This window comes from Aspergillus steynii, assembly GCF_002849105.1.
Source record: "Aspergillus steynii IBT 23096 chromosome Unknown P170scaffold_3, whole genome shotgun sequence".
In the NCBI taxonomy this organism is placed as follows: domain Eukaryota; kingdom Fungi; phylum Ascomycota; class Eurotiomycetes; order Eurotiales; family Aspergillaceae; genus Aspergillus; species Aspergillus steynii.
The window spans coordinates 2,598,746-2,620,909 of NW_020194400.1; the positions used below are offsets into that span (position 1 = coordinate 2,598,746).

The 22,164-nt window shown below is 50.8% G+C and overlaps 11 protein-coding genes across 11 annotated transcripts; 6 read left to right on the plus strand and 5 right to left on the minus strand.

The window, feature by feature from the left end:
- Positions 1–149: 149 nt before the first annotated feature.
- On the plus strand, positions 150–3,019 carry P170DRAFT_445973 (putative C6 transcription factor; the record flags this gene model as incomplete). Its single annotated transcript, XM_024850750.1, has 7 exons — positions 150–274; positions 339–756; positions 816–1,038; positions 1,094–1,125; positions 1,178–1,951; positions 2,006–2,710; positions 2,768–3,019. 7 exons carry the CDS (start codon positions 150–152, stop codon positions 3,017–3,019), a joined length of 2,529 nt encoding a protein of 842 aa, XP_024706013.1.
- Positions 3,020–6,047: 3,028 nt separating this feature from the next.
- Positions 6,048–6,593, plus strand: P170DRAFT_508858 (uncharacterized protein; the record flags this gene model as incomplete). The annotated part of the gene is made up of 1 exon (XM_024854611.1): positions 6,048–6,593. One exon carries the CDS (start codon positions 6,048–6,050, stop codon positions 6,492–6,494), a length of 447 nt encoding a protein of 148 aa, XP_024706014.1. The 3' UTR covers positions 6,495–6,593.
- Positions 6,594–6,704: 111 nt separating this feature from the next.
- On the minus strand, positions 6,705–8,907 carry P170DRAFT_455167 (uncharacterized protein). Its single transcript, XM_024851507.1, has 2 exons — positions 8,386–8,907; positions 6,705–8,298 (listed from the first exon to the last, which is right to left on the minus strand). The coding sequence occupies exons 1-2, from the start codon at positions 8,695–8,697 to the stop codon at positions 7,084–7,086; spliced, it is 1,527 nt and encodes a 508-aa protein (XP_024706015.1). The 5' UTR covers positions 8,698–8,907; the 3' UTR covers positions 6,705–7,083.
- A 1,410-nt stretch (positions 8,908–10,317) lies between these two features.
- P170DRAFT_435898 (DNA-directed RNA polymerase II subunit RPB7) lies at positions 10,318–11,505 on the minus strand. Its single transcript, XM_024849042.1, has 4 exons — positions 10,884–11,505; positions 10,733–10,813; positions 10,506–10,675; positions 10,318–10,441 (listed from the first exon to the last, which is right to left on the minus strand). The coding sequence occupies exons 1-4, from the start codon at positions 11,130–11,132 to the stop codon at positions 10,432–10,434; spliced, it is 510 nt and encodes a 169-aa protein (XP_024706016.1). The 5' UTR covers positions 11,133–11,505; the 3' UTR covers positions 10,318–10,431.
- A 250-nt stretch (positions 11,506–11,755) lies between these two features.
- P170DRAFT_435899 (2-hydroxy-palmitic acid dioxygenase MPO1) lies at positions 11,756–13,065 on the plus strand. The gene is made up of 4 exons (XM_024849043.1): positions 11,756–11,955; positions 12,032–12,055; positions 12,111–12,170; positions 12,240–13,065. The coding sequence occupies exons 1-4, from the start codon at positions 11,923–11,925 to the stop codon at positions 12,699–12,701; spliced, it is 579 nt and encodes a 192-aa protein (XP_024706017.1). The 5' UTR covers positions 11,756–11,922; the 3' UTR covers positions 12,702–13,065.
- P170DRAFT_152315 (uncharacterized protein) lies at positions 12,978–13,659 on the minus strand. The gene is made up of 3 exons (XM_024842527.1): positions 13,537–13,659; positions 13,316–13,404; positions 12,978–13,183 (listed from the first exon to the last, which is right to left on the minus strand). The coding sequence occupies exons 1-3, from the start codon at positions 13,620–13,622 to the stop codon at positions 13,023–13,025; spliced, it is 336 nt and encodes a 111-aa protein (XP_024706018.1). The 5' UTR covers positions 13,623–13,659; the 3' UTR covers positions 12,978–13,022.
- Positions 13,611–16,235, plus strand: P170DRAFT_406121 (F1F0 ATP synthase subunit alpha). The gene is made up of 6 exons (XM_024846611.1): positions 13,611–14,021; positions 14,211–14,380; positions 14,525–14,581; positions 14,649–14,769; positions 14,844–16,094; positions 16,162–16,235. The coding sequence occupies exons 1-5, from the start codon at positions 13,950–13,952 to the stop codon at positions 16,092–16,094; spliced, it is 1,671 nt and encodes a 556-aa protein (XP_024706019.1). The 5' UTR covers positions 13,611–13,949; the 3' UTR covers positions 16,162–16,235.
- A 774-nt stretch (positions 16,236–17,009) lies between these two features.
- P170DRAFT_455172 (methylenetetrahydrofolate dehydrogenase (NAD(+))) lies at positions 17,010–18,522 on the plus strand. Its single transcript, XM_024851508.1, has 4 exons — positions 17,010–17,275; positions 17,447–18,080; positions 18,153–18,242; positions 18,302–18,522. Exons 1-4 carry the CDS (start codon positions 17,079–17,081, stop codon positions 18,383–18,385), a joined length of 1,005 nt encoding a protein of 334 aa, XP_024706020.1. The 5' UTR covers positions 17,010–17,078; the 3' UTR covers positions 18,386–18,522.
- Positions 18,523–18,647: 125 nt separating this feature from the next.
- P170DRAFT_463845 (signal peptidase complex subunit 2) lies at positions 18,648–19,746 on the minus strand. Its single transcript, XM_024852193.1, has 3 exons — positions 19,575–19,746; positions 19,163–19,461; positions 18,648–19,083 (listed from the first exon to the last, which is right to left on the minus strand). Exons 1-3 carry the CDS (start codon positions 19,618–19,620, stop codon positions 18,841–18,843), a joined length of 588 nt encoding a protein of 195 aa, XP_024706021.1. The 5' UTR covers positions 19,621–19,746; the 3' UTR covers positions 18,648–18,840.
- Positions 19,747–19,922: 176 nt separating this feature from the next.
- P170DRAFT_406130 (ER membrane complex subunit EMC3) lies at positions 19,923–21,000 on the plus strand (the record flags this gene model as incomplete). Its single annotated transcript, XM_024846612.1, has 5 exons — positions 19,923–19,972; positions 20,042–20,075; positions 20,141–20,507; positions 20,569–20,730; positions 20,807–21,000. 5 exons carry the CDS (start codon positions 19,923–19,925, stop codon positions 20,998–21,000), a joined length of 807 nt encoding a protein of 268 aa, XP_024706022.1.
- Positions 21,001–21,018: 18 nt separating this feature from the next.
- P170DRAFT_435905 (uncharacterized protein) lies at positions 21,019–22,156 on the minus strand. Its single transcript, XM_024849044.1, has 2 exons — positions 21,440–22,156; positions 21,019–21,374 (listed from the first exon to the last, which is right to left on the minus strand). Exons 1-2 carry the CDS (start codon positions 22,088–22,090, stop codon positions 21,282–21,284), a joined length of 744 nt encoding a protein of 247 aa, XP_024706023.1. The 5' UTR covers positions 22,091–22,156; the 3' UTR covers positions 21,019–21,281.
- Between the last annotated feature and the right edge of the window lie 8 nt (positions 22,157–22,164).

The window sequence follows — 22,164 nt, forward strand, 5'->3', positions numbered from 1 at the left end:
ATTTTGATTGGCAGTCGGTTCGTTCGCTGCAACGAGCCATCTTATTAATATCGCCAATCGAGTCGGTTCAATCGAACTGATATTGGTGGACGACTCCCTAGCCTTACTTGCGCTATTCCCGTTCACTGAAGACAAGTGAACCAACCACGATGACGCCTACCCCTCCGTCCACGACGTCTTCGAGTGCCGGCGCATTCTCGCCGGAAGGCCACTTCAGGGTCATTCGAAAACGAAATCGCGTACCTCTGTCCTGTGGCCCTTGCAGGCATAGAAAGTAAATTATCTCTTCCCTCCAAGTTAAATGCTCCTGTATACATGTTCTGACGCGCTGTAACCAGGCTAAAATGCAACCGTGCGAATCCATGTGAGAACTGCGTCAAGCGAGGCGATGCCTCTTCCTGTTCGTACGCCCAAGCAAGCACACGCAAGAAGAACTCTCCACAACAAGCGGCCGCGAGCTCTCCGGATGATATGCAAAACCGGATCGACCGATTAGAAAGCTTGGTTCTGTCGTTGATGACCAACGGATCGCAGTCCGCGGGCCCTGCCGCCGCCATGGCCGCAATCTCAGGCAACAGCAGCAGTATCAGCTCGGCCCAACCGGCGACAGATCTAGATGTTGATGATGATGCGCATGGTGGGCCCGAAGAAAGCGATACCGAGCAAGTGACGAAATCATTTGGTATCATGAAAGTCGACAACAACAATAAGTCGTACTATGTCAGCGAGGCTCACTGGGCGGCTGTTCTCAGCGATGTGAGTATATCTTCGCCCTGGTCAATGACCGGCCCCCTCTAACTCACATGAACCTGCAGATCGCCGAAGTCCGTAATTACTTCACCACGCATAAGAAACAATATGAGGAGCAAGCGGAAAAGCTGAAAACCACCATGCCCCCGACCGACGTGTCAGGCTCGGCCCTTCTTTTTGGTACAAATAAGGCGGCCAGTCGTGAAGAAATCATGTCGTCGTTCCCCTCAAAATACACCACCGACATCTTAATCGCTCGTTATTTCAGTTGTTATGACCCTGTAACGCGTTAGTGGACTCTCTTTTCCTGGTTTTGGAAGTAAGATGCTGACTTTAGTTTCAGACATCCTTCATGGTCCTACATTCCAATCTCAGGTAATTAACGCCTCCCTATAAATTTGGGCTTCTGATATTGACAATTAGACAGTATAACAAACACTGGGAGGATCCATCGGAGACCTGTATTGTCTGGGTTGGAATGCTCTTTGCTATGATGCGACTTGCTATGCTGTCGTATCATCGGGAAGGGGACGAACCTCCGGAGTTTAGAGGAAAGTCCTTGGATATGGCAGGCACCTTTCGAAACTTAATGGCGCAATGCCTGACATTGGCCGATTACACTAAGCCTTATCCTTATTTGATCGAGTCACTGATATTCCATCTTCATGGAGACTATTGCCAGTCGAAGGAAGCCGATGTATCCGTCTGGGTGCTTGTGGGTGTGATCACGAGGTTGGCGATGCGAATGGGATACCATCGAGACTCCAAAATGTTCCCCAACATCACCCCTTTCCAAGGAGAGATGCGACGACGGGTCTGGGCTTTTGTGCGTCAAGCCGATCTATTGTTCTCCTTCCAAGTCGGTCTACCCAGCATGATCCGCCCCTTGGACAGCGATACCGAACTGCCACGCAACTTGTACGACGACGATTTTGATGAGGAGTGCAAAGAGCTTCCTCAATCGCGTCCACCAAATGAGCCTACTCCGATCTCGTTTCTCATTGCCAAAGCACGCCTGGCTTTAGTGTTTGGTCAGGTAGTCGAACAATCTGCACCGCTCCAAACACACTCCTACGAAAAGGTCATGGAGGTGGATGCAGAACTTCGTCGAGCCAGAGACCTGGTTCCCGAGCATCTTCTTGTTCGCCCCATTGAGGAATCTCAATTAGATCCCTTGAACATCGTTATGTCGCGATATACGGTATGATTCTCCTGGTGAGGACTCTAGGTAAACCGAATTCTAACGTTTCTCTAGGTCATGAGCGTTTACCACAAAGCTCAAATTGTTCTTCATCGGCGCTACCTTGTCCGGGCACGTGAAAACCCCCGGTTCACCTATTCGCGAAGGTCATGTATTGACTCGGCAATGGAACTCCTGCGGTTCCAGTCAATGCTTTTTGTTGAAGCCAGCCCCACAGGTCGTCTGCAAAGCAGGCAGAACCGCGTCACTGCGCTCTGTTCCACCGACTTCCTGCTCGCTGCAACCATTGTCTCCCTTGACCTCTACCATGGGCACCAGCTTCAAGCGGGGGGGCGAGCTTCGGGTGATACCTACGCATGGGGCAGAGAACGCCGGGATGAAATGTTAACCGCGTTGCAGCGGTGCAAAGAAATTTGGGATGAGCTTAGTGACGAGGCGATGGAGGCCTGGAAGGCGTCGGGTGCACTCGGAGTCATGCTTTCTCGGTTAAATCTGGGATACACCGATGGCAATGCGGCTGCACCGGCATTTGAAGTGCAGGACGAGAAGCAAAATGCCGCAATGACCCTGGGGCTCCTTAGCAGTGGAATGAGCCCCATGAACCCGGGACCACCTCCATTCAACGACGGCGGGCTCAAGATGGAAACATCTTTACCAACGCCAGGAGGATTTGGAACGACTACTGACCTCACCGGGGCCCCTTCGCCTTTCAACTCAATGTTTGGGCAGATGCCTGACATGCAACTCAATCTAGACTGGGTATGTTCCTTTCCTCACCTCCATCCTATCCAACACGATGACTAACAAGGCATCTAGAATGCTTGGGACACTTATATTCAAAGCTCGACGATAGACCTCTCGAACCAATGGTGGCCATCAATGGACATGCAACAACAGCCACCACCGCAGGCCCAGCAACACGTCCCGAACCCACTATCTCCCACTCAACTCTCAACGCCCCAAAACCCTCCAGCAGACAGGTCCCGGCCGCTGCCATCTTTCCCCAATATATTCTCACCGGGGAATCCCGGGTTCGATAACAATAACCAGAACCCAACCGGTGTATAAGTTGTTTTCTTTCAATTCTAATTGCCACTCGGCAGTCTAATCACCTATCCTTATTCGCAAAAAAAGGGTCTCGTTTTCATCATGGGAGTTTGATATCATTGAATTGAAGCTGTTTTCGTGGTGTCAGGAACATGACGGCGAGGGAACTAGTTTGGCACGGAGACATTCTCAAAAGGTGTATGTATTGTTATGAAGCTACTTTCACAACACCCTACTCTATCTTAGCTAGAAATACATAAATATATCTGGAATAATTATAAATACGGAAAGATCTCGGGTAATCCAAAGTCTCAGTTCGTTTTCGAGCTGTTCTAATAATGGAAATCATTGGATGGTTGCGTGGATTTGGAGACTCGCCGTTGACCCTAGAGGGGGACGGGCTTATAACTATTGCAGTTTTACTACTGAGCTAAAAAAGGTCAACCTCAGCTAATTAGAGTAAATTGCCTACTTCATAGCTCATCAAATGACATCAGGTGACCTATTGCAACAGAATCCTCATTAATCTACTACATGTATAGTATCATGTATTGCAGTTGGGTTTTCAAATATATTATGCTTTTATTATAACCAGGCTTGAATCAAAATAGCGAATTAGCCTGCTAGAAGAACCTTTTTAATATGTCATTAATAAATATTATCAATTTTTCAACTTGTTGTCAAGAAGTGCGTCAACGAAGATGAAGTGGTCATTCCCGGCCATCCTGCGCAGGTACTCGTTCAGGAAGGGTATAAATTAGAATGAATGCAATAACATATTTTTAAGCCTCTTGTTCCATTGGTTAAAACCAATTTGTATCTCTTTTTTCAATGCAATACACGAAGGAGTCCAGTTTGTTGACAGCGTGGTATATCATAGATGCTAGTCGGCTGGAAAGACCCTCCTTCCTCATCAATGACACCACCATCCTACAACCTAATCGATGGATGGATGGATGACGATGACTTAGGTAGGAACTGGAGATATATAATAAGTAAATTCGAACAAAAAAAGAAGAAAAACATACAACAGCCGGGATTCGCTGGTGGTCACCCACCCAACTACTAACCGGCCGGCGTGAGGCTTAAGTACGGCAGAGCGGACGGGAAGCCCTGTTCTCCTCACCCTGTGGTCGTATGTACTGGATATAAAGAAGGACTGGAATATGTTTAACGGCTTTCTGGAAGACTGAATACGTTCTGTGATGACCGCTTACCTCTCGGACAGAGCGCAGTTCAACGGCATGTGCACTGTGTTCCAAGTCACTTGAAGTGACACCAAGAAAAGACTTCAATGAAGTATTTTGATAATGAGGATGCCGAGGGTCACCGGGGAGGGAGGAGAGCCCAGTGTCCGACGAGATCTCAGGTCGTATCGCTAGTATCGTCCGCGACACTCGTCGACAGTGTCAAGATAGCGATCCTATCAGTGAACGAGTCCTCAGCAAGTTCACGAGATGTTCTTCTGGCTGATGCGGACGTCCGTGGACATATACAACCATCAGGAGAACTGGGCTCCATGTCAATCAGTTGGAGTGTTTCAACGGGAGACAAAAGATGCTCTACAGACACTTGGAAGTGCGGAGCGACTCTTTCTCGGCCTATCTCAACGATTGGACAGAGCAGACACGAATAGCCAGTTTTGGCAGAGCACGATCGACCAAGTCCAGACTGGGACGGCGAAGATACTCGAGGAGCGAAAGCGCCTCATAGACCAACTCACCGATATGAGATATCGCATTGAGAGTAATGTCCTCAAGGCCGAACTGTATCGGAGGTCAGGGGACGCCCGGAGGGAGCTCGAGTACCTGAAGAGTGTGACCGAAATGAATCTCGAGATTAGCTTTGATCGTTTCCTCAAATACTGTGGGAATGTTGCCGAACAGATCAAGGTAACCGATATTGCCAGATTAGACATTTCAAAGCCTAAGCCTGCGGCGAAGAAGAACGAAACAATCAGCAATACAAGGGGCAACACTGGTACGACACAGAACAATCCCAGAACCCATGAAGTAGCACCGGAACGGGGGGCAGAGGCCTTGACACAGACAACTAGTGAAAAACAACAGGGAGAGGACCAGGGCCAGGGGCAGAGACTATACCAGGAGCAGAGCCCAGGAATATTCAAAATGCCGCCACTAGAGATAATACCTCGCCTTCGAAAACGAATAGAATCGCGGTATGGAGCAGGCAGGCTCACGCGGACTTGACGACTGGCGAGAAGAACGCTGAGGCCATCTTGTGATAATTGCATGTACTTGCCGTGGCCATGGTCAAAGTCGACTGGATATCGGGTGGCATCGGACCCAGCTCTCCCCGCTGCTCAAACAGTTGTCGATGCAGTGGTTGGTACATCGCCTCAAGCTTCATGGCTGGCTGGATCAGGACGGCGTCACTTGTGCGGTCACCTGCCTCACTGTTTTCTGCTTTGGCCAGGGTGGCCAGGTAGATGGCCCGACGGTAAAGGTAGATGAGGCGCATAGTACGCGCGCGGTCCCACGAGTAGATCTCCTCGTGCCATTTGGCCGAGTTGGTCCACATCTTCCTTCTTGAACCCACCAGCTTGTAGTTCCCGTTCACGAGCTTTAAGTTCCGCGAGGGCACTATCCGATTTTACCAGAGATTTGAGAGACAATTTGTATTGGACCTTGTCATGGTTGCGTGTTGCGAGCAGCTCCGTGTACTTCAGCAGCGCCTCTTGCGTCCTCTGCGTCTGGTCGCCAATTCTGGAGGGACCGACAAAGTCCTTGACGGATTTGGCTATTTGGTCTTTGCTGGCGACGAGAAACTTGTCCTGTTCTCCGTCCACCTGGAAATGACTTGTTGTGGGATCTTGTACTCCCCTGAGGGACATGGTCTTCAAGACACTGGATAGATCACCAACAACGCTCTCAATCTGGCGCACGATAAGTACATTGTCGACCTTTTTTCCGTCGATGGTTGGGACGGTCGTGAATGCCTCCCAGACAAGGTCGGTTGCCTCTGCACCGGCCTTGTCCCATATTCGTTTCCCCATTTGCAAGACACTGGAATCGAGCTTGAAAGTCGAATGCCTACCACCAGTGATGTGTACGAATTCTGGGGCTGTGCGGACGTTCGCGTCTACCGTGTCTTCTTCTGGCTAGACAGCATTAAAAGGCGACCCGAGGTAGAAGCTGCGAAGAAGAACGCTCTGGTCAAGATTAGTATCACCCATGAGGGAGACAGCTCGTACTACGACCGCACGGACCGGGTCCATACCTTTGCACATGACCCTATCTGCCCTGGCTGGTCATACCGATTGCTATCGACGCCATACCAGGGCCAGAATTTCGAAGTCGTGGAATCCGGCGACATTGTCAGTGATCGAGGTGTGACAATGGCGTATGCCGCACCGAGCCCTTTTGCGAGCTGGACGATCTCATTGCACCATTTGGATTATGACAAGTTGGACCTGTCCGGTATAACAGGGGGGCGCTTCGAATTTTTCGGAACAAGCCGGGCCTTCGGAGTGTAGGCATGCAGAGATTTATCTTGGGCTATGCTCGTACACAGCAAGCATGGCACCGATAGCCGTGGTGCTAAATCTGGAATGTGTATGAAACCAGACCTAGAGTCAGTGGCGGATGAAAGAATGTACTAAGCTGCAGCTGGACTATTTCGATGGGATTTCCGGAGGCCTTCGGCCTCTTGGCAACACAAGGTGGACTTCATATATGAATCATTTCTCTTTCCTAACATCTATCAAGTAATATATGACATCACAGTAAAGCGTGCTTCATTATCATTTGATTTGTACGGATTCATACACAATCCAGTACTCAGTACCGGTTCAGATATCAGAGCTTTCGAACGAGAAAGATGTAAGAGATAGGGAAATGATACAAGGAAACGAAATAAAAGCCATAGATAAGGCTGAGGAAATAGACAGTTCGAAAATCAAAAGCTCCATACAGTATTGGCCATTGCACGCTCACAATATCACTGTACACGGGTAGGTTAGTTGAAGGTGTCATGAGGCTAGCTTCGTCTAATGCTAAATGGTGCGTAAAACATCATGTGGGATCCATGTTCAGCTAGAACCAATCAGTTATGGGGTTATATTCTTATTCGTCGCCCAAACCCCAGCTTCTCTCATTGACCTTCCGTATAGCACGACGCTGCGGAGGCGGACGCACGAACTTGCTGGGCTGAGGGGACTCATCGTAGGCTTCCCATTGCGATTCCATGTTCTTGAGTGCCTTCTGGCGATCAGCGCCCACGGGCTTCTTGTTTTCATTGGACTTTCCGTCGGCAGGGGACTCATCCGCGGCGGTCCAGTGACTCTCGAATTCCCGACGGTTGGGGCCGTTGTGCGCCGATGAAAGCGGGGCATTTTCGTTGGACTTTTCCTCGGCTGCGTCGTCAAACAGATGGTTCTTGTAGAGAGACATGCCTTTGTTTCCGTAGGCTCTGATGTAGCGGGGTCCGCTCGTCTCCTCGTCTTGGTCGGTCATGCTGAAGTGGGTTTCCGCATCACGGCGAGGCTGGGACACATGTTTTTGAAACACGGGAGTAGGCTCAGGCTCGTCGTCGCTCCAGCCGAAATGACGGATTTCTTCGCCACGAGGCTGGCGCTTAGGCTTCTCAGGCGTCGCAAAGTCATCGAATTCCCAGTGGGGCACATGGCGAGAGCCCGGGCGTGAAGGCACTTCCTGAATCTCACGACGGCTGTTGTCTCCGCCGATCTCAAAATGATCGAATCGCTTGGGATTGGCGCGGTAGGCGATCTGTCGGTGGCTGTCTTCGGCCGCGACAGTCTCGTCATCATCGAAGATGCGCGAGGCCCGGAAGTTCTTACCTGCGCCAGCTTTGGGGGCAAATTTCGTTGGCTTGGAAGGTGTCGCGTCGGGGGCATCCTCATCGTCGGCATTGTCGTCAGCGCCCACGAAGAGTTCGCTATATTCACGCGGCGGAGGCTTCGCGGAGGCAGGGGCTCGAGGAGCGCGTACGGGTTCGGCGCGATCCTTTTCGGGCGACAGCAATTCGTACAGGGACCCGGCTGCGTGGGGGTCCTTGATGTGTTTCTTTCCGGGGGAGGCACGTTTGCTACGCTCATCGCCGTTTTCCGGCTCATCGTTACTCTGGTTTGCGCGCCGCTTAGGGGCAGCAGCCGCCGACGCGGCCGATTTGATGAATCGCGTCTGTTCTTTCGCCTCCCGAATGGGCCAGCCGCGACCACGGGCACCGATCACCTCGACTTGTTTCAGTAGCGACGCCTGGTCCCAATAGATTCTGATCTGCTGGATTTGGTTCTGGGAGTTGAAATGAACGATATGGAGCTGCCAAGGATCAGAGCGTCAGTCCCCAAAATAAACCCCCATTGTACATAAAAGCGATAAGGGAGGGGTGACTGTTTGTGTACATACCGTGGGGAAAGTCGCGACGCGGTCGGCCAGGAAATTATCGTCCATCGAGGGGAGGTAGGCACCCCCACCAGAGACAAACTCCAAAGTGGTCTCGACGTCCACACACACGGAGTTGTCACCTTCGATGCCAGCAATGACCTGTTCCGACTTGCGCTTGACAACATTATCTTGCTTGGTGAGGTGAGAGAGCACGGCGTCGGCACCCTCAAACTTGGTCGTGGTGGTGATGTAGCTCACGGAGACATCCGGAGCCATGGCAGCAGGCCTGGGCCCACCCAGGAATCTCTGATACAGGTCCTTCAGAATGGCCATGGTCGCAGGAGACTAGGAGATGTTTATGGGAAACGAATGTGGAAACAGGAACAGCGAAAGGAAAAGGAGGGGGGCCACGGAAGGAGTCGGTAAGGACCAGGAGAGCACCAGAGAGGGAATGAATGGAATGGTTACTGTGGTGGAAAAAGGAAGACAAGCAGAGAATCAGTTCATTGGAAAGGGAAGACACGAAGCGCAGATGCGAGGTGGATGTGGCAGTCGCAAGGGGACGAAAGTGAAAGCAGACGCCCGGCTGGATCACATGGCCCGCAGTTGCCTGAGAGACGCCGGCAAGCGAAGGCTGAAACGCTGGTGCTGCGCTCTGCCCCCGGCCCTAGGCGATCCTGACGTCCCTGGCTCGAGCATGATTTCGGTACGCTTCTTATGATTGCCTAGCGCTGACCCTGACTTGGATTTACTCTGTCGCTATACGGAGACTCCGCCAGCTCAGTGCCCTCGCCTGCTGTTATCCAAATCAACCCATTTCCCCCATATGATCGATCTCAACGTCAACTGCACTATCGGACTAAATATCGATTAGTTCAACCTAATCGGACATGCCAAGATGCGCATCTCGACTCTGTTACGTCTTCAGTCTGACCTGTCTGTTTTTTGTTCCGAACTTGTAGATCTTCGGTTCTATCCAAAATGTCATGCAGAATCCGGCTATTCGACTACGACGTGACACGATCATCCTCCAATTTTTCTAGCTAGCGGAGTCCTTTCAGTTCATCGTTCCAGACCACTCCTCAAAATCACGATGTGGGCCAAAGAGAACTAGTGCCATGACCATCAGGATGCCTCCAGTGCAAAGTCACTAGTGCAACTACCGGGACCATGCCATCGGTACTTTGACAGGAGGCATGAGAAAGCAAGTCATTATTGGTCCATTATGATCTAATTCCAGTGGGAAAGGCGACTCAATGCAGCGATCTCAGGGACTGCTCTTCGAGCCCAGGTTCAAGCATTAATATATCTCGGACTAGGGATAAAACTCCCACCGGTATTCTTCGTAACAAGATCAAAACATGCTGGTGATAGTTGCAGATCCAACGTTGGAAACGGTGCACTAGCGCCAGTAAAACGTCCAACGGAAACACCAGCAGATCTTACACTGGGAGGTTTCCCTTCCTGTGCCATTGCTTCCTGTCTTTTATCTCGATAAGGCGATACGCTAAGGAGCCAGGGCCAATTCCCCAGGAAAGTACCTAGGTGTCATGGTGCAGTCCTTAATTAATAACTCCAGAAGGTATTTCAGCCGTGGCCAAAATATCCCTTCAAGTTTCACACTAGGGTGAAATATCTTGACCTGAACTTCATCCTGAACTAGAATACCTGAGCATTAAATTTCTATATTTCATTTTTCGAGTCTGCCTCAGGCATCTTTTAGATCCTTGAGATACTATTTCAAAAGACTCTCAGCCCGCGAAGGCCTAGAAATAGCAATGTCTTTCGGCTCTATGAAAAACGCTCGTTTCATGGGCTCCAGCATTTCAAGGATGCCTTGCCGACCCATAAGGAAAGCGCTTCACTTCCAAGCACCAGGAGCTTTTCTCATCCTATCCTCTCTATGGGGCAGGAGTGCCAGTCAAAAAAAAAAAAAAAAAAAAAAAAAAAAAAGCCCTTCTCAAATGTTTGCTCCTGGTATTATTGGTATAAATCGTGAAAATATGCTGGGTACCTTCTGGTTGTCCTCTCCTCGTTTTTGTATTTTGATTGCGCGTCGAAGATGTATTACAGTGGTCTGTGGTAAGAAAATAAGTTAGTAGTCTCTTCGGTGGCCAGACTAAGCATCGCTGGGGACTCACCCTAGGAAATCCTCCTTGATGGTGCCAATGGCATTGATGGCCGCCACATCGGGCTTGACACCAAGGATCTTGAGACGCAAGCTGGTTCCCTTTTCGATGACTTGGTCGGCATGATCCGTATATTGGGGAGGTACTGTGTTTGGCTCCCACTTGATATCGGAGGGGACGTTCTTTGGGATTCAGTTAGCATGAAAACCGACTTGTCGCCTGCAGTTCATGAAACATACTTTCCGCGCGATGAAAACTGACAAAGGACCTGCCAATGTGAAAATTCCAGTGGGTTTGACGGAGGTAACTATGGCATCAACCTGACGGGTAACATGATCAGTATTCGGCGATGGCTTGTTGTCGCCGAACCTCCAAGAAAGAAGGACATACCGTCTCCCCTCGGAAAGGCTTCCAGATAATCGCACGATACTTTATGGTGTATTCAGCCTGTCCGCCGCTTGGAAGCACCCTCCCTTCACCAATATCAACCATATCCATGACACAGATCACAAAGTGATCACCCGTACACCGTCCCTCCTCCTCCTCGTTCAATCGGTTGATCAAATATTCCCGCACATTGGGCCCGAAGTAAGACGGATGCAGCGTGATAACTTTTGTTTCTTCTTTGAGGAAAAACATTGCGCAAGGTTTCGCAGCGAGACGGATTCGGATTAAGTCAAAGGCGGGGTGGGTGTTCTGGTCGCAAGCTGAACAATTGGTCGGCGTCGCACTCGATACTGCTAAACGAGGACAGTTTTCAGAATTTCGAGACTGGGCGCAACGAGATAGGGTATTGAATGCGAAATGGAGAATGTCGAAGAAATACGAATTGTTTCAATTCACGCCCATTAACGGAGCTTCAGCAGCTCATAACCAACAAGAAACAGAAAAAGCTACCCCCGTGACAAAAAGCGCACAACTTGGAAGAAAAGAATGTCGTGTGGTTAGTAGAGAATCAAGTCACTGCCTAGACAAGGAGGCGAGCGCAAATAGCTGGGTATGTACAAGAAAGTTGACTCGAGAGAGACAATGGTGACCAGCCATGTCTGATCAGCACAAGCTGCAGTTGACCACGTGATCTGGATAGCCCGAGGGCGGTGTTGGTTACGTTACAATACAGTACACCCTCACTGCGCACATGGGGGTGCATATGGCTGCATAACTTGTTATTAAAATACGTTATCCTCGGTCCCTGGCGACATGTGCACATGACGTCTGTGCCAGAGCAAATGCCTCGTCGTCTTAGTGCAGATAAAATGCCTGCTAACTCCACCTTCTTGGCTGGCCTGATCTGGCAATACTTCCTGTCGTATGGATTCGTAACGGTGGACTGAGAAAGAGTTTTGACGAGTCCTCTTCATTGTTTCGATCCGTTCAGACGGCCAGGTTTGTCTTTTGCTTTGAGACTGCCTACCAGACAGAAATCAACATGGCCTTGAACCTAGAAAGGCAGCTTCTCTTTGTGAGTTCTTTCATCTGACCCGATGGATAATCAGGGTCTTTCTTGATCGCCCTTGGACAACGGCTTACTCTTCTAGTACGGCGCCTACCATAATAATCCCGTAAATCGTCCTCTTTGTACCCCTTTAACCGACCGTTGTTGCTCACGGCCCTCAGGTAAATATTGCCATCCACATTACATGTGTGCCGATACTCCTATTTACGGGGATTGCACTGGTATGTTATTTTTTTTCTTTATTGTAGCTGAATTTCAATTCGGAGAGATATTGATGAACGGTCCTTCAGGCATCCAACTCTCCCGTCCTCTTTGATGTCCCCGATGTCCTTCGCTTCGAAAACCTCCCGGCTAATGTCGGAACCATTGGCGCGTTGATATATGCCACCTTTTATATCCTCCTGGAACCCGTCGCTGGCGGCCTTGTCGCGCCCCTCCTGCTCGGGGGTGCCGCATTCGCAAACCACCTCCTAATCACATACGGTCCCAGCATGAACTATTGGTTTGGAGGCATCCACATCGCGTCCTGGTTGGTGCAGTTCGTCGGCCACGGAGTCTTCGAGGGACGGGCTCCTGCGCTCCTGGACAACTTGGTCCAGGCCCTCCTGCTTGCTCCGCTGTTTGTCTGGATGGAGATTCTGTTCTTCTTCGGATATCGCCCGGAACTGAAGGCCCGATACGACGAGAGCGTCCAGAAGCAGATCGCGGCTTTCCGGGACCAGAAGAAGAACAAGGATGCCGCGAAACAATAAACCTAGGGAGGCGTCTGCGGGTCGCGCAGAACCTGCTCTCGACCGGCATTTTTCAACCGTAGTTCCCTAATAAGCTGGTTATCGAGGCAGTTTGTCCCACTGGGTGAGAGGGTCATGGTCGTTGGAACCGAACCATTGCGCCAGGAGTTGAGAGTCGAGTTTGGGGAACGTGTTTAATTGCTTGTCATTGCCGTCATTGTTGATTGTTGATTGTTGATTTGTTGATGTATATGCACAGCGGACTGCTAGGTACTGGATTGAGCGATTTGGTGTTACGTAATGCAGCATTCGTACAGCTAGAGCTGTCCAGCGAGTAGGTTACTATGTAGATGGCACTTGCGGTGTCGACGGATAGATCGAGCTAAGGGACGGTGTAGGCGATATAAATAAACATAAACAGAGGGATATCGGAGTAGTCCATAAGTCGGAACTAATTTTCTTCACCGCACGAACTACATCGGCGTTGCTGCGTGGATATCCACCTACGTAGTACACGTCGTCAGGATATATATTGAGCTGCCGAGGGAGGACTCATGACACGATAGATACGATCCACGATCGAGGAGGGAGCACAGAAACGATCGATGGCATCTTCATCGCCAGAATCAACCTACGTAGAACCGAGAAACCCGGGAAATGCCGTCCCCTCGCACGTTGACGTTGACCCTGGCGTCCAGGATGGCAGCTGGCGAAGGAGCGGTTGCTGTGACGAAAATGGGCGGGCACTGAGTCAGCAGGCCGAGCCAATGACCAGGAGGAAGGATCCGCAGATCCGAGAAAATGCGAGCGAAAACTGAGATTGCCAGGTGGCCCGCAGCAGGGAAGGGAGACGGACGGAGACCCGGAGCAAACCAAAACCAAAACCAGCCAACCTCCACCCCGTCGCTTTTCCCACCCCGTCAACCCTGGCGAAAATACCATGTAAGAAAAGGCAGAAATCCGTAGAGGCCATATCGGTCGGACTCTAAAAATTAGCTAGACGCCCGGGCGAGTGGTAGTCGTGGGAACAGACACCCGCAATTCTCGTGCTTGGGCGCGGGCTGGCAGTCCCGTGAGCGCACTAGGGCGGCTTCGGAGGTTGCTGAGGCTCGGCAAACTAGGCTTAGTGCCGTTCTGAGAATCCTCCCAACCCCGACGACAAAGCTCTCCTTCCATCCATCCACAATCCTCTCTCCTCTCTCCTCCTCCCCCCAATTACATCTCTCCTTCAGAGAAACCACTCTCCCACTCCTCTGAACCCCCATCACAATGTTCAGAAACGCTTTGCGGCAGTCCAGCCGCACCGTTGCGGCCGCCTCTGCCACCGGCCGGATCGCTTCGGTGAGTCTCATCCCTGCCCAGGTCGTCGCCATCTCGTCGCCCATCCCGTCAATTTCGCTGCTGCCATCCGAGAAGTCATCTTAATGAGGCCTCCAATGGCTGGCTCACCCATCGCAATTCATTCCTTCTCGTGTTCACGCGTTGTGGTCGTCGTGTTCGGTCGTTGACAAATTCTGCGTCTCTCTCCAGGTCCGCGCCGCTGTTCCCGGCCCCATCTCCGGTGCTTCCAAGCAGGTCCGTACCTACGCTGCTGAGGCCAAGGCTGCTCCCACCGAGGTTTCTTCCATCCTCGAGCAGAGAATCCGTGGTGTTCAGGAGGAGGCCGGCCTTGCCGAGACTGGCCGTGTCCTTTCCGTCGGGTACGTGATCGCTTTTACCCCGGTTGAAAAAATTCGAGCACGGCTACGGCATCATCAAAATCATCGAAAAAAAAATCATCCCAAACCACGACGTCATGGCTTTCTGGCACCAAACTCCGTTGACTAACTTAATTTCGTGAATAGTGATGGTATTGCCCGTGTCCATGGCATGACCAACGTCCAGGCTGAGGAGCTGGTCGAGTACGTATCCCTAATGATATCACCGTTCCCCCTACTTTTGACCCTGGCATGACTGACGGATGAATAGGTTCGCCTCCGGTGTTAAGGGTATGTGCATGAACTTGGAAGCCGGCCAGGTCGGTGTTGTGCTTTTCGGTTCCGACCGTCTGGTCAAGGAGGGTGAGACCGTCAAGCGTACCGGAGAGATTGTATGTTCTCCCGACTTTTTTTGGAGATATATCTTCATTTTTCCTCGGAGTTTGGACGCTAATATCGATCCTAGGTTGATGTCCCCGTCGGCCCTGAGCTTCTCGGCCGTGTCGTCGATGCTCTGGGTAACCCCATCGACGGCAAGGGTCCCACCAACACCAAGGCCAAGAGCCGTGCTCAGCTCAAGGCCCCTGGTATCCTGCCCCGTCGCTCCGTCAACCAGCCCGTCCAGACTGGTATGAAGTGTGTCGACTCCATGGTGCCCATCGGCCGTGGTCAGCGTGAGTTGATCATTGGTGACCGTCAGACCGGTAAGACCGCTGTCGCCCTTGACGCCATGCTGAACCAGAAGCGTTGGAACAGCACCTCCGACGAGGCCAAGAAGCTTTACTGCATCTACGTCGCCGTCGGTCAGAAGCGTTCCACCGTCGCTCAGCTCGTCAAGACCCTTGAGGAGAACGACGCCATGAAGTACTCCATCGTCGTTGCTGCTACTGCCTCCGAGGCCGCTCCTCTGCAGTACCTCGCTCCCTTCACTGGCTGTGCCATGGGTGAGTGGTTCCGTGACAACGGCCGTCACGCCGTCATCATCTACGATGACCTGTCCAAGCAGGCCGTCGCCTACCGTCAGATGTCCCTGCTGCTTCGTCGTCCCCCCGGTCGTGAGGCCTACCCCGGTGACGTTTTCTACCTCCACTCTCGTCTCCTTGAGCGTGCCGCCAAGATGAACGACAAGCACGGTGGTGGTTCCCTTACCGCTCTGCCCGTCATCGAGACCCAGGGTGGTGACGTGTCTGCCTATATCCCCACCAACGTCATCTCCATTACCGACGGCCAGATCTTCCTGGAGGCCGAACTTTTCTACAAGGGTATCCGTCCCGCCATCAACGTCGGTCTGTCCGTCTCCCGTGTCGGTTCCGCCGCCCAGGTCAAGGCCATGAAGCAGGTCGCTGGTTCCCTGAAGCTTTTCTTGGCCCAGTACCGTGAGGTCGCCGCTTTCGCCCAGTTCGGTTCCGATCTCGATGCTACCACCAAGCAGACCCTTGCCCGTGGTGAGCGTCTGACCGAGCTCCTCAAGCAGAAGCAGTACTCCCCCATGGCCGTCTCCGACATGGTTCCCCTGATCTTCGCCGGTGTCAACGGTTTCCTTGACCAGGTCCCCGTCGCCAAGATCCTCCAGTGGGAGGCTGACATCCTCGCTCACCTCAAGAGCAACCACCCCGAGATCCAGCAGACCATCGAGAAGGAGGGCCAGGTCAGCAAGGACCTCGAGAACCAGCTCCGTGAGGTCATCGGTGCCTTCAACAAGTCTTTCAACGCATAGGTGAGCAAAAGGCAACTGGGTGATTAAACAACCGTGTACTGTTTTTTTCCTGACTCTATGTGTATAGACAAGTTAGCTTGTACAATTTGAGACCACTGTTTTCTTTTTCTTTTCATCAGAGTTTCGGGTTGGCTGGGGGCCTTGAGGAACCACAGCGGATGTCCTTTTTGGTGTTGCAACCTGGTCCTTTGTAGCTTATGAAGAAGAGGTACAATAGTGAGACGGTAAAAAAAGACAGATACGATTAATATCCTGTACGTTTAGATCTTTTCGCGCAACAGGGGAGCGGGATTAGGAGGAGTTAACTGGGCTCTGGCTTTTCCTCCGCAAGGGATGGCCTTTTGATACCCGGTTTTTTCTTTCTATCGGCGTTCCTTTATCTCCATATATGCAGTCCGAATATGATTTCCTTTGTTCGCCTACTTTCGTTTTATTCTTCATCATGATCCTTGTAGGATGACGTAGAGATCTGAAGTTGATGTTCGCGCTTTGTAGCCCGGCTCCTGCTGAATCTCCGGATTCTTCGGCTTTTATTATATTGGATTTCAATTCTTCGCCGGTAAGCTTACAATAATATTTCCTAGACACATTAGTCGTCAGGTTGAGTGGAATCCCGAAATATATAGTATTATGGTCGTGATCCAACTTTGTTTAGTCGACTGTATGTGCATTAGACATACGTAGTTCTCTACCACAAATCATGTACCTTAAGCTGTAATCCACTAACTGTCAATATATCAAGCACTATTATAGCCAAGGACTTTTGATTGAAGCCAATTTGAATCCCATGAACCCTGTCATGGCTGGCAATGACACCCGTGTGATGCGATGCGAGGGCCGAATGCGGCATTTCTTTATCGATAAGCGAGCAGTCTTTTCCGTCCCAAAATTTTAATTCCTGTTCCCTCCACCAAAGTCATTCAAAGCAGATTCCTGATTCACCTTCGGCCAGCTCTTCCCCTATAAGCCTTATTTTCCATAAATATGGCCGCCACTACAGATGCGGCCCCGGCCACCTGCAAGGTCATGCTCTCGAAGCATGTTGCCAACGGTCTACTTGAGGAGGTTCTAGAGGGTGTCAAGACCTTGGAAAAGGCACCCCACCTTGTGGGTTTTCTGGCCAACAATGACCCTGCGGCACTCATGTATGCCCAGTGGACGGAGAAGACTTGTCAAGAAAAGTGAGCATTTTCTCATGTTTATTTTCATTTACATCAATGGCTCCTGGGGGGTCTGTTTTCTCCTGTCGGGGAGACGCTCGTCTCGCGACTTGCGATGTCGGAGCGCGGGGAGTCAACCGCGGGATCTTGATGAATCACATCGTAGCTAACGTAGTTGTTCTTGTCCTACAGTGGATTCCGTTACTCTCTTCGTGAAGTGTCACGCGAGGATCTCGAAGAGGCCATTCTTGCTGCCAATGCCGACTCGGACGTTGACGGCATCATCGTATACTACCCCATCTTCAACAACCGGCAGGACCAGTACCTGCAGCAGATCGTCGACGTATCCAAGGATGTAGAGGGTCTCAGCCACCGCTATATCTTCAACATGTACCAGAACATCCGGTTCCTCGACCCCGAGACCAAGCGCCAGAAGTGCATTCTTCCCTGCACCCCTCTCGCCATCATCAAGATCCTAGAGCACCTCAAGGTCTACAACACGATACTGCCTTACGGAAACCGACTATTTGGGCACACAATTTGCGTGGTGAACCGATCTGAGGTTGTCGGCCGTCCTCTTGCCGCATTGTTGGCCAACGATGGAGCCTGTGTTTACAGCGTAGACGTGACTGGTGTCCAGAAGTTCACCCGTGGCGAAGGCATCAAGAAGGGACGGCACGAGGTTGTCGACTTGGAGGGCCAGACTCTCAAGGACGTGGCACCTCTGTGTGACGTTGTTATCTCTGGTGTCCCTGGAGACTCCTACAAGTTCGACACTAGCCTCCTCAGAGAAGGTGCCGTGTGTGTCAATTTCTCCAGTGAGAAGGTATGACAAAGACCCTAATTGCCCCATGTGATTGATGCACGAGCCAAGATCTAACTTATGCTTTGCAAATAGAACTTCGGCCCCGAAGTCAAGGAGAAGGCCTCTCTGTTCGTGCCTTCTACCGGAAAGGTTACCATCGTTGTCCTGCTCAGAAACCTTCTGGTAAGTATATCCGCCTGTCTTTCTGTATGGGGACATTCTTATCTAATAATTCACAACAGAGACTCATCCAGAACCGGAGACTGGACGATGTAAAGCCTGCCCAGGCCACTGAGCGCCCAGGAACCCTGGAAGCTGCCTCATGATTTCAACGATATCGATATCGACATAATACGTTGTGATGGAAAATGATATTACGTAGAAGCTATTTTAGCCATAGAGTTCTTACTTCTTTTCTTTTGTCTTATTGTTTTAAAGGAGCTATTCATTATAAATATACTCGCATACACGATTGTACAAATTCCTGAAACACGGCTAAATGAATTTGACGCGCAGGAGCAAAAAATTGCAGCTGCTATCTTGATCTCCTTTGTTTAATCCCAAGTATACTTATAAAGCAATCTGAAAATATGCTTATTTGCAAGAAACAATAATATTTTTGAATTCATAATATTTGCTTCGCCCGACCCGGAGCTCAAATGCTTATAGGAAATAACAAATATAGGATGAAATTGCACCGAAACAAGTCCACTTTTGCATCGATCCAAGAGTCCGAGGACAGCCAGGACAGCAAGAGCACCACGAGAAGAAAGTAGACACTTCACGCAGCGGCACGCGCAGCCCTCTTCTTCTCCAGCTCTTTCGCCGCCAGCTTTAGAACCTCGATCTCACTCGAGATCCACTGCTGGAGCGGCTTAGGATGGAACGTGCCGTCGGCGGCGAACCAAGTAGTGAAAGGGGTCTCGATCTCCTTCTCCTGGAGAACCTTGTTGGAGGGCGACGTGTACTGGATATGGAGTTTGTAGAGGGGGGAGAATTTCTTGTTGGAGGAGCGGATGGAGATCTATATGCCGACAGATGAGATTAGCGAGAGCGTTATATTAAGACAGGGAGGATATTTTTCTTTTGGGCAAGTCCCCTACCGTTTCACCAGACTGTCGTTTCCCTCGGAAGATCTCGCCGGATTCCACGCCCCAGACCCAATATGTGAGGATGGTGTTTAGGATGAAGTATGAGGAGACGGCGGCCAGGATCCAGGGCGATGTTGTCGCCTCCCATCCTAGCTTGCGATCGGCGTAGAAGGTAAATGCGGCGATCGAGACGGCGGTGTAGCCCAGTGCGAATCGGACGTTCGTTTTCGAATGGTCTTGGGTGAAGGTGTACGGCTGGGGGAGAGTGGTCAAGTACGGCGCCAGGGAGTCGTCGGTGGTTGACTTGAGGTCTGGAGATGATGTCAGTATGTTTTCATAGCTGCGAAAGCTGCAAAAGGAAGAATGAGAGCTCAGATAGGCATTGAGCAATCGAATGAACTAGTCGTGGGGATGCGATACTAACCATTGCCAGAGTAAACAGGCACCTTTACTGCAGGTGCTGACGCCATTTGTACGGTTTTGAGCACCACAGGCTGGGTAATATGGTTTGTGAAGGTGAAAGTGAAGGTGTATTTAAGAGAATATAACTGTTGTGCACGGAGGGGCCTTTCAAGGTGGACTGTTTAGAAGACGAAGGCGTTGCGGCGAGCTGTCCCTTTCGCGGAGAGCGGAGCTAAAGCGGCGTGAGGTCTCACGCTAGGCCAAGCCCGCTCTCTTCGTGGGGACCGACCTGAATCTTGGGAGCTTCCCTTGTCATCTCAACCTCAAGACAACCAACCCACCACCCCAATTGCGATCCAACTCGTTCGCCATGGCTTTGCAAGGGGTCGAGCAGACGATCCTTCGGGATCCGGCTCTTTTGTGAGTTCTGCGAATAACACCGTCGGGTCAGCGAAGACAAGAGGACTAACCAACATGATCGCTCACCAGCTACTGGATCTTATTCCCGATCACGATTGTCATGGTGCGCATCTTCTTCTACTCATCTGTATGGTCGGCTCGATCCTGAGAGCTAATGCCATATCATAGATCTTGACCGGTATTCTTCGTCATTATGCCACCGTCCTGATGAACAACCCCCCGAAGCCCCCGGGCACTATGGCCGAATCTCGCGAGCGACTGTCTCTCTTCCGCGGCGTCAACCTTCGTAACAATGCCTCCGCGGTCCTATCACGGGATGCGTTTGAGGTCCGGAAGAAGTACCTAGTTTCCGCATACCAGAAGGGCGAGTTCTTGAAAGACCCGGAAAATCGCGGCCAGCCCCCGGCCAACCCGATGACCGACCCTGCCGGCATGGAGGCGATGATGGGAATGATGAAGGGCAACATGATGATGATGATCCCTCAGACTCTCATTATGAGCTGGATCAATGCGTTCTTTTCGGGATTCGTTATTTGTATGTCGTCTGATTCTGTGCGATCTCAGGTAAATCCCTTGTACTGATGCAGGTGAAACAGTGAAACTGCCGTTCCCTCTCACTATCCGGTTCAAGTCGATGCTTCAGTCCGGTGTCATGACCCGTGATCTGGATGTCAGATGGGTGTCTAGTCTTTCGTGGTATTTCCTGAACCTCTTTGGTCTCCAGTCGGTTTTTGGTTTTATCTTGGGCAGTGACAACGGTTTGTCTACCTCCCTACTCGTAACATTGAATGCTTTTTTTTCTTTTTGGTGTCGCTAATATATCTCCCAATCTAGCCGCAAGTCAAATGACCCAGCAGATGGCCGGCATGAACCCAGCTGCTGGAATGAATCCCTTCCAACCCGGTCAAGACCCCGATAAGCTATATCAGAGTGAAGCCGAGAACCTGGAAGTTGCGGAGCATTTCTGCATCTTGAATGGCATCGAGGAAAGGATACTACACAACCTTGGTTCCAAGGAAGTCCGTTGAAACCGAACAACTCAGGCAACTCGGCTGTTTTCCTGTTCTATATACTCCTTTCAGTTTCAAAAGATCTAGAAACATGTTGACGCTTCGACATATCGAACGATAATGAAGAATAGTGCGATAGTGGTATCTAAGGCGCAGCTTCTCTAGGTCTGCCAAGTTCATATCATAGTTGCATAGTACATAAAAGAACGTCACGCGCAATAATATCAAATATGTATAAGAAAATAAAGTCAAATAAAGCCAAGCAAATACGTCGCATCATAAGTCATTACCAGCATAGATCAACGATAATTTATAACGCCGTTGAGGATCCACACCTCGCCGTTCGATACTTGCTCCGCAATGCTCTCGACTTCGACGTTGCCAGGTTGGATCTTAAGTACGTTAGTATGAGTATCATAATGGTAGCTGAATAGGGGAAGGAAGGTCTATTCCATACATAGATCTTATCGCCATCCTTCGTCCAGCGCAGCTTATCCCCCGCGAGGGTCTCCGCTTCATCTCCTTCCTCCCAAGGACTGACAGTGACAATATGAGCTTCAACAAAGCGCTTCAAATTACGCTTAGCCCGGTCCTGTCCCTCTTCCCCTTCATATGCATTTGCCTCTCCGAATTGCGCGTAATCATCGGGGTTCTCCCAGGGCTTGCGAGGCAGATCCATGATTGCACCATTCCGAGGCGCCAGGACCGTCAAGTTCTTCGAGGGATCACTTAGACGCGATTCAACAGACTCGAAATCACGCGTGAGCCGTGCAAAGATATTAATGGCGCGTGTCTTCGGAAGGACATCGGATATGATGGGGTTATTCTGGTTGGCATCCTTGGGGTCTTTGGCGCCCTTGCCGGAATTTCCTGACGGAGGCATGACGATCTTAGGATGAGCGTTACCCATACCAGGCTCTTGTAGTTGAAGCCAGCTGCTGAGACTGCTTCTCTGCTGTGGATCTCCTGTGTGACGTACGGGAGGTAAGTCGCTAAGCACCGGGGGGATACGCTTTCGAAGGGAGAAGGTTGGAATGCTCCAGGCTGTAGAAATCGAGCAGATTATGATCGATATTAAAAGGAATGGAGTCCAGGTAATGTGCCGCATCTTGGGCAGATGATGGATCGAAGTGTCGATCCGTAGGTATATAAATCAGTCGATCTGCTGGGGTGACTTCACCA

Excerpts from the sequence above, each read along its gene's own strand:
- P170DRAFT_455172 (XM_024851508.1), top strand. The coding sequence starts at position 17,079 with ATGGCCGCCACTACAGATGCGGCCCCGGCCACCTGCAAGGTCATGCTC. Across the intron at positions 18,081-18,152 it reads TCAATTTCTCCAGTGAGAAG|AACTTCGGCCCCGAAGTCAA; the intron begins GTATGACAAAGA and ends CTTTGCAAATAG. Across the intron at positions 18,243-18,301 it reads TCCTGCTCAGAAACCTTCTG|AGACTCATCCAGAACCGGAG; the intron begins GTAAGTATATCC and ends AATTCACAACAG.
- P170DRAFT_435905 (XM_024849044.1), bottom strand. The coding sequence starts at position 22,090 with ATGCGGCACATTACCTGGACTCCATTCCTTTTAATATCGATCATAATC. Across the intron at positions 21,375-21,439 it reads AGGATGGCGATAAGATCTAT|ATCCAACCTGGCAACGTCGA; the intron begins GTATGGAATAGA and ends AACGTACTTAAG.
- P170DRAFT_435899 (XM_024849043.1), top strand. The coding sequence starts at position 11,923 with ATGGCCTTGAACCTAGAAAGGCAGCTTCTCTTT. Across the intron at positions 12,056-12,110 it reads GCGCCTACCATAATAATCCC|GTAAATATTGCCATCCACAT; the intron begins GTAAATCGTCCT and ends CACGGCCCTCAG. Across the intron at positions 12,171-12,239 it reads TATTTACGGGGATTGCACTG|GCATCCAACTCTCCCGTCCT; the intron begins GTATGTTATTTT and ends ACGGTCCTTCAG.
- P170DRAFT_406121 (XM_024846611.1), top strand. The coding sequence starts at position 13,950 with ATGTTCAGAAACGCTTTGCGGCAGTCCAGCCGCACCGTTGCGGCCGCC. Across the intron at positions 14,022-14,210 it reads CCACCGGCCGGATCGCTTCG|GTCCGCGCCGCTGTTCCCGG; the intron begins GTGAGTCTCATC and ends GTCTCTCTCCAG. Across the intron at positions 14,770-14,843 it reads TCAAGCGTACCGGAGAGATT|GTTGATGTCCCCGTCGGCCC; the intron begins GTATGTTCTCCC and ends TATCGATCCTAG.
- P170DRAFT_435898 (XM_024849042.1), bottom strand. The coding sequence starts at position 11,132 with ATGTTTTTCCTCAAAGAAGAAACAAAAGTTATCACGCTGCATCCGTCT. Across the intron at positions 10,814-10,883 it reads AGCCTTTCCGAGGGGAGACG|GTTGATGCCATAGTTACCTC; the intron begins GTATGTCCTTCT and ends GTTACCCGTCAG. Across the intron at positions 10,676-10,732 it reads CAGTTTTCATCGCGCGGAAA|AACGTCCCCTCCGATATCAA; the intron begins GTATGTTTCATG and ends TGAATCCCAAAG.
- P170DRAFT_152315 (XM_024842527.1), bottom strand. The coding sequence starts at position 13,622 with ATGGTATTTTCGCCAGGGTTGACGGGGTGGGAAAAGCGACGGGGTGGA. Across the intron at positions 13,405-13,536 it reads TTGGTTTGCTCCGGGTCTCC|CAACCGCTCCTTCGCCAGCT; the intron begins GTCCGTCTCCCT and ends TTTTCGTCACAG. Across the intron at positions 13,184-13,315 it reads CCCGGGTTTCTCGGTTCTAC|GTGGATATCCACGCAGCAAC; the intron begins GTAGGTTGATTC and ends TGTACTACGTAG.
- P170DRAFT_463845 (XM_024852193.1), bottom strand. The coding sequence starts at position 19,620 with ATGGCGTCAGCACCTGCAGTAAAGGTGCCTGTTTACTCTGGCAATG. Across the intron at positions 19,462-19,574 it reads GCCTGTTTACTCTGGCAATG|ACCTCAAGTCAACCACCGAC; the intron begins GTTAGTATCGCA and ends CATCATCTCCAG. Across the intron at positions 19,084-19,162 it reads AACGACAGTCTGGTGAAACG|ATCTCCATCCGCTCCTCCAA; the intron begins GTAGGGGACTTG and ends GTCGGCATATAG.
- P170DRAFT_455167 (XM_024851507.1), bottom strand. The coding sequence starts at position 8,697 with ATGGCCATTCTGAAGGACCTGTATCAGAGATTCCTGGGTGGGCCCAGG. Across the intron at positions 8,299-8,385 it reads GCGTCGCGACTTTCCCCACG|CTCCATATCGTTCATTTCAA; the intron begins GTATGTACACAA and ends GATCCTTGGCAG.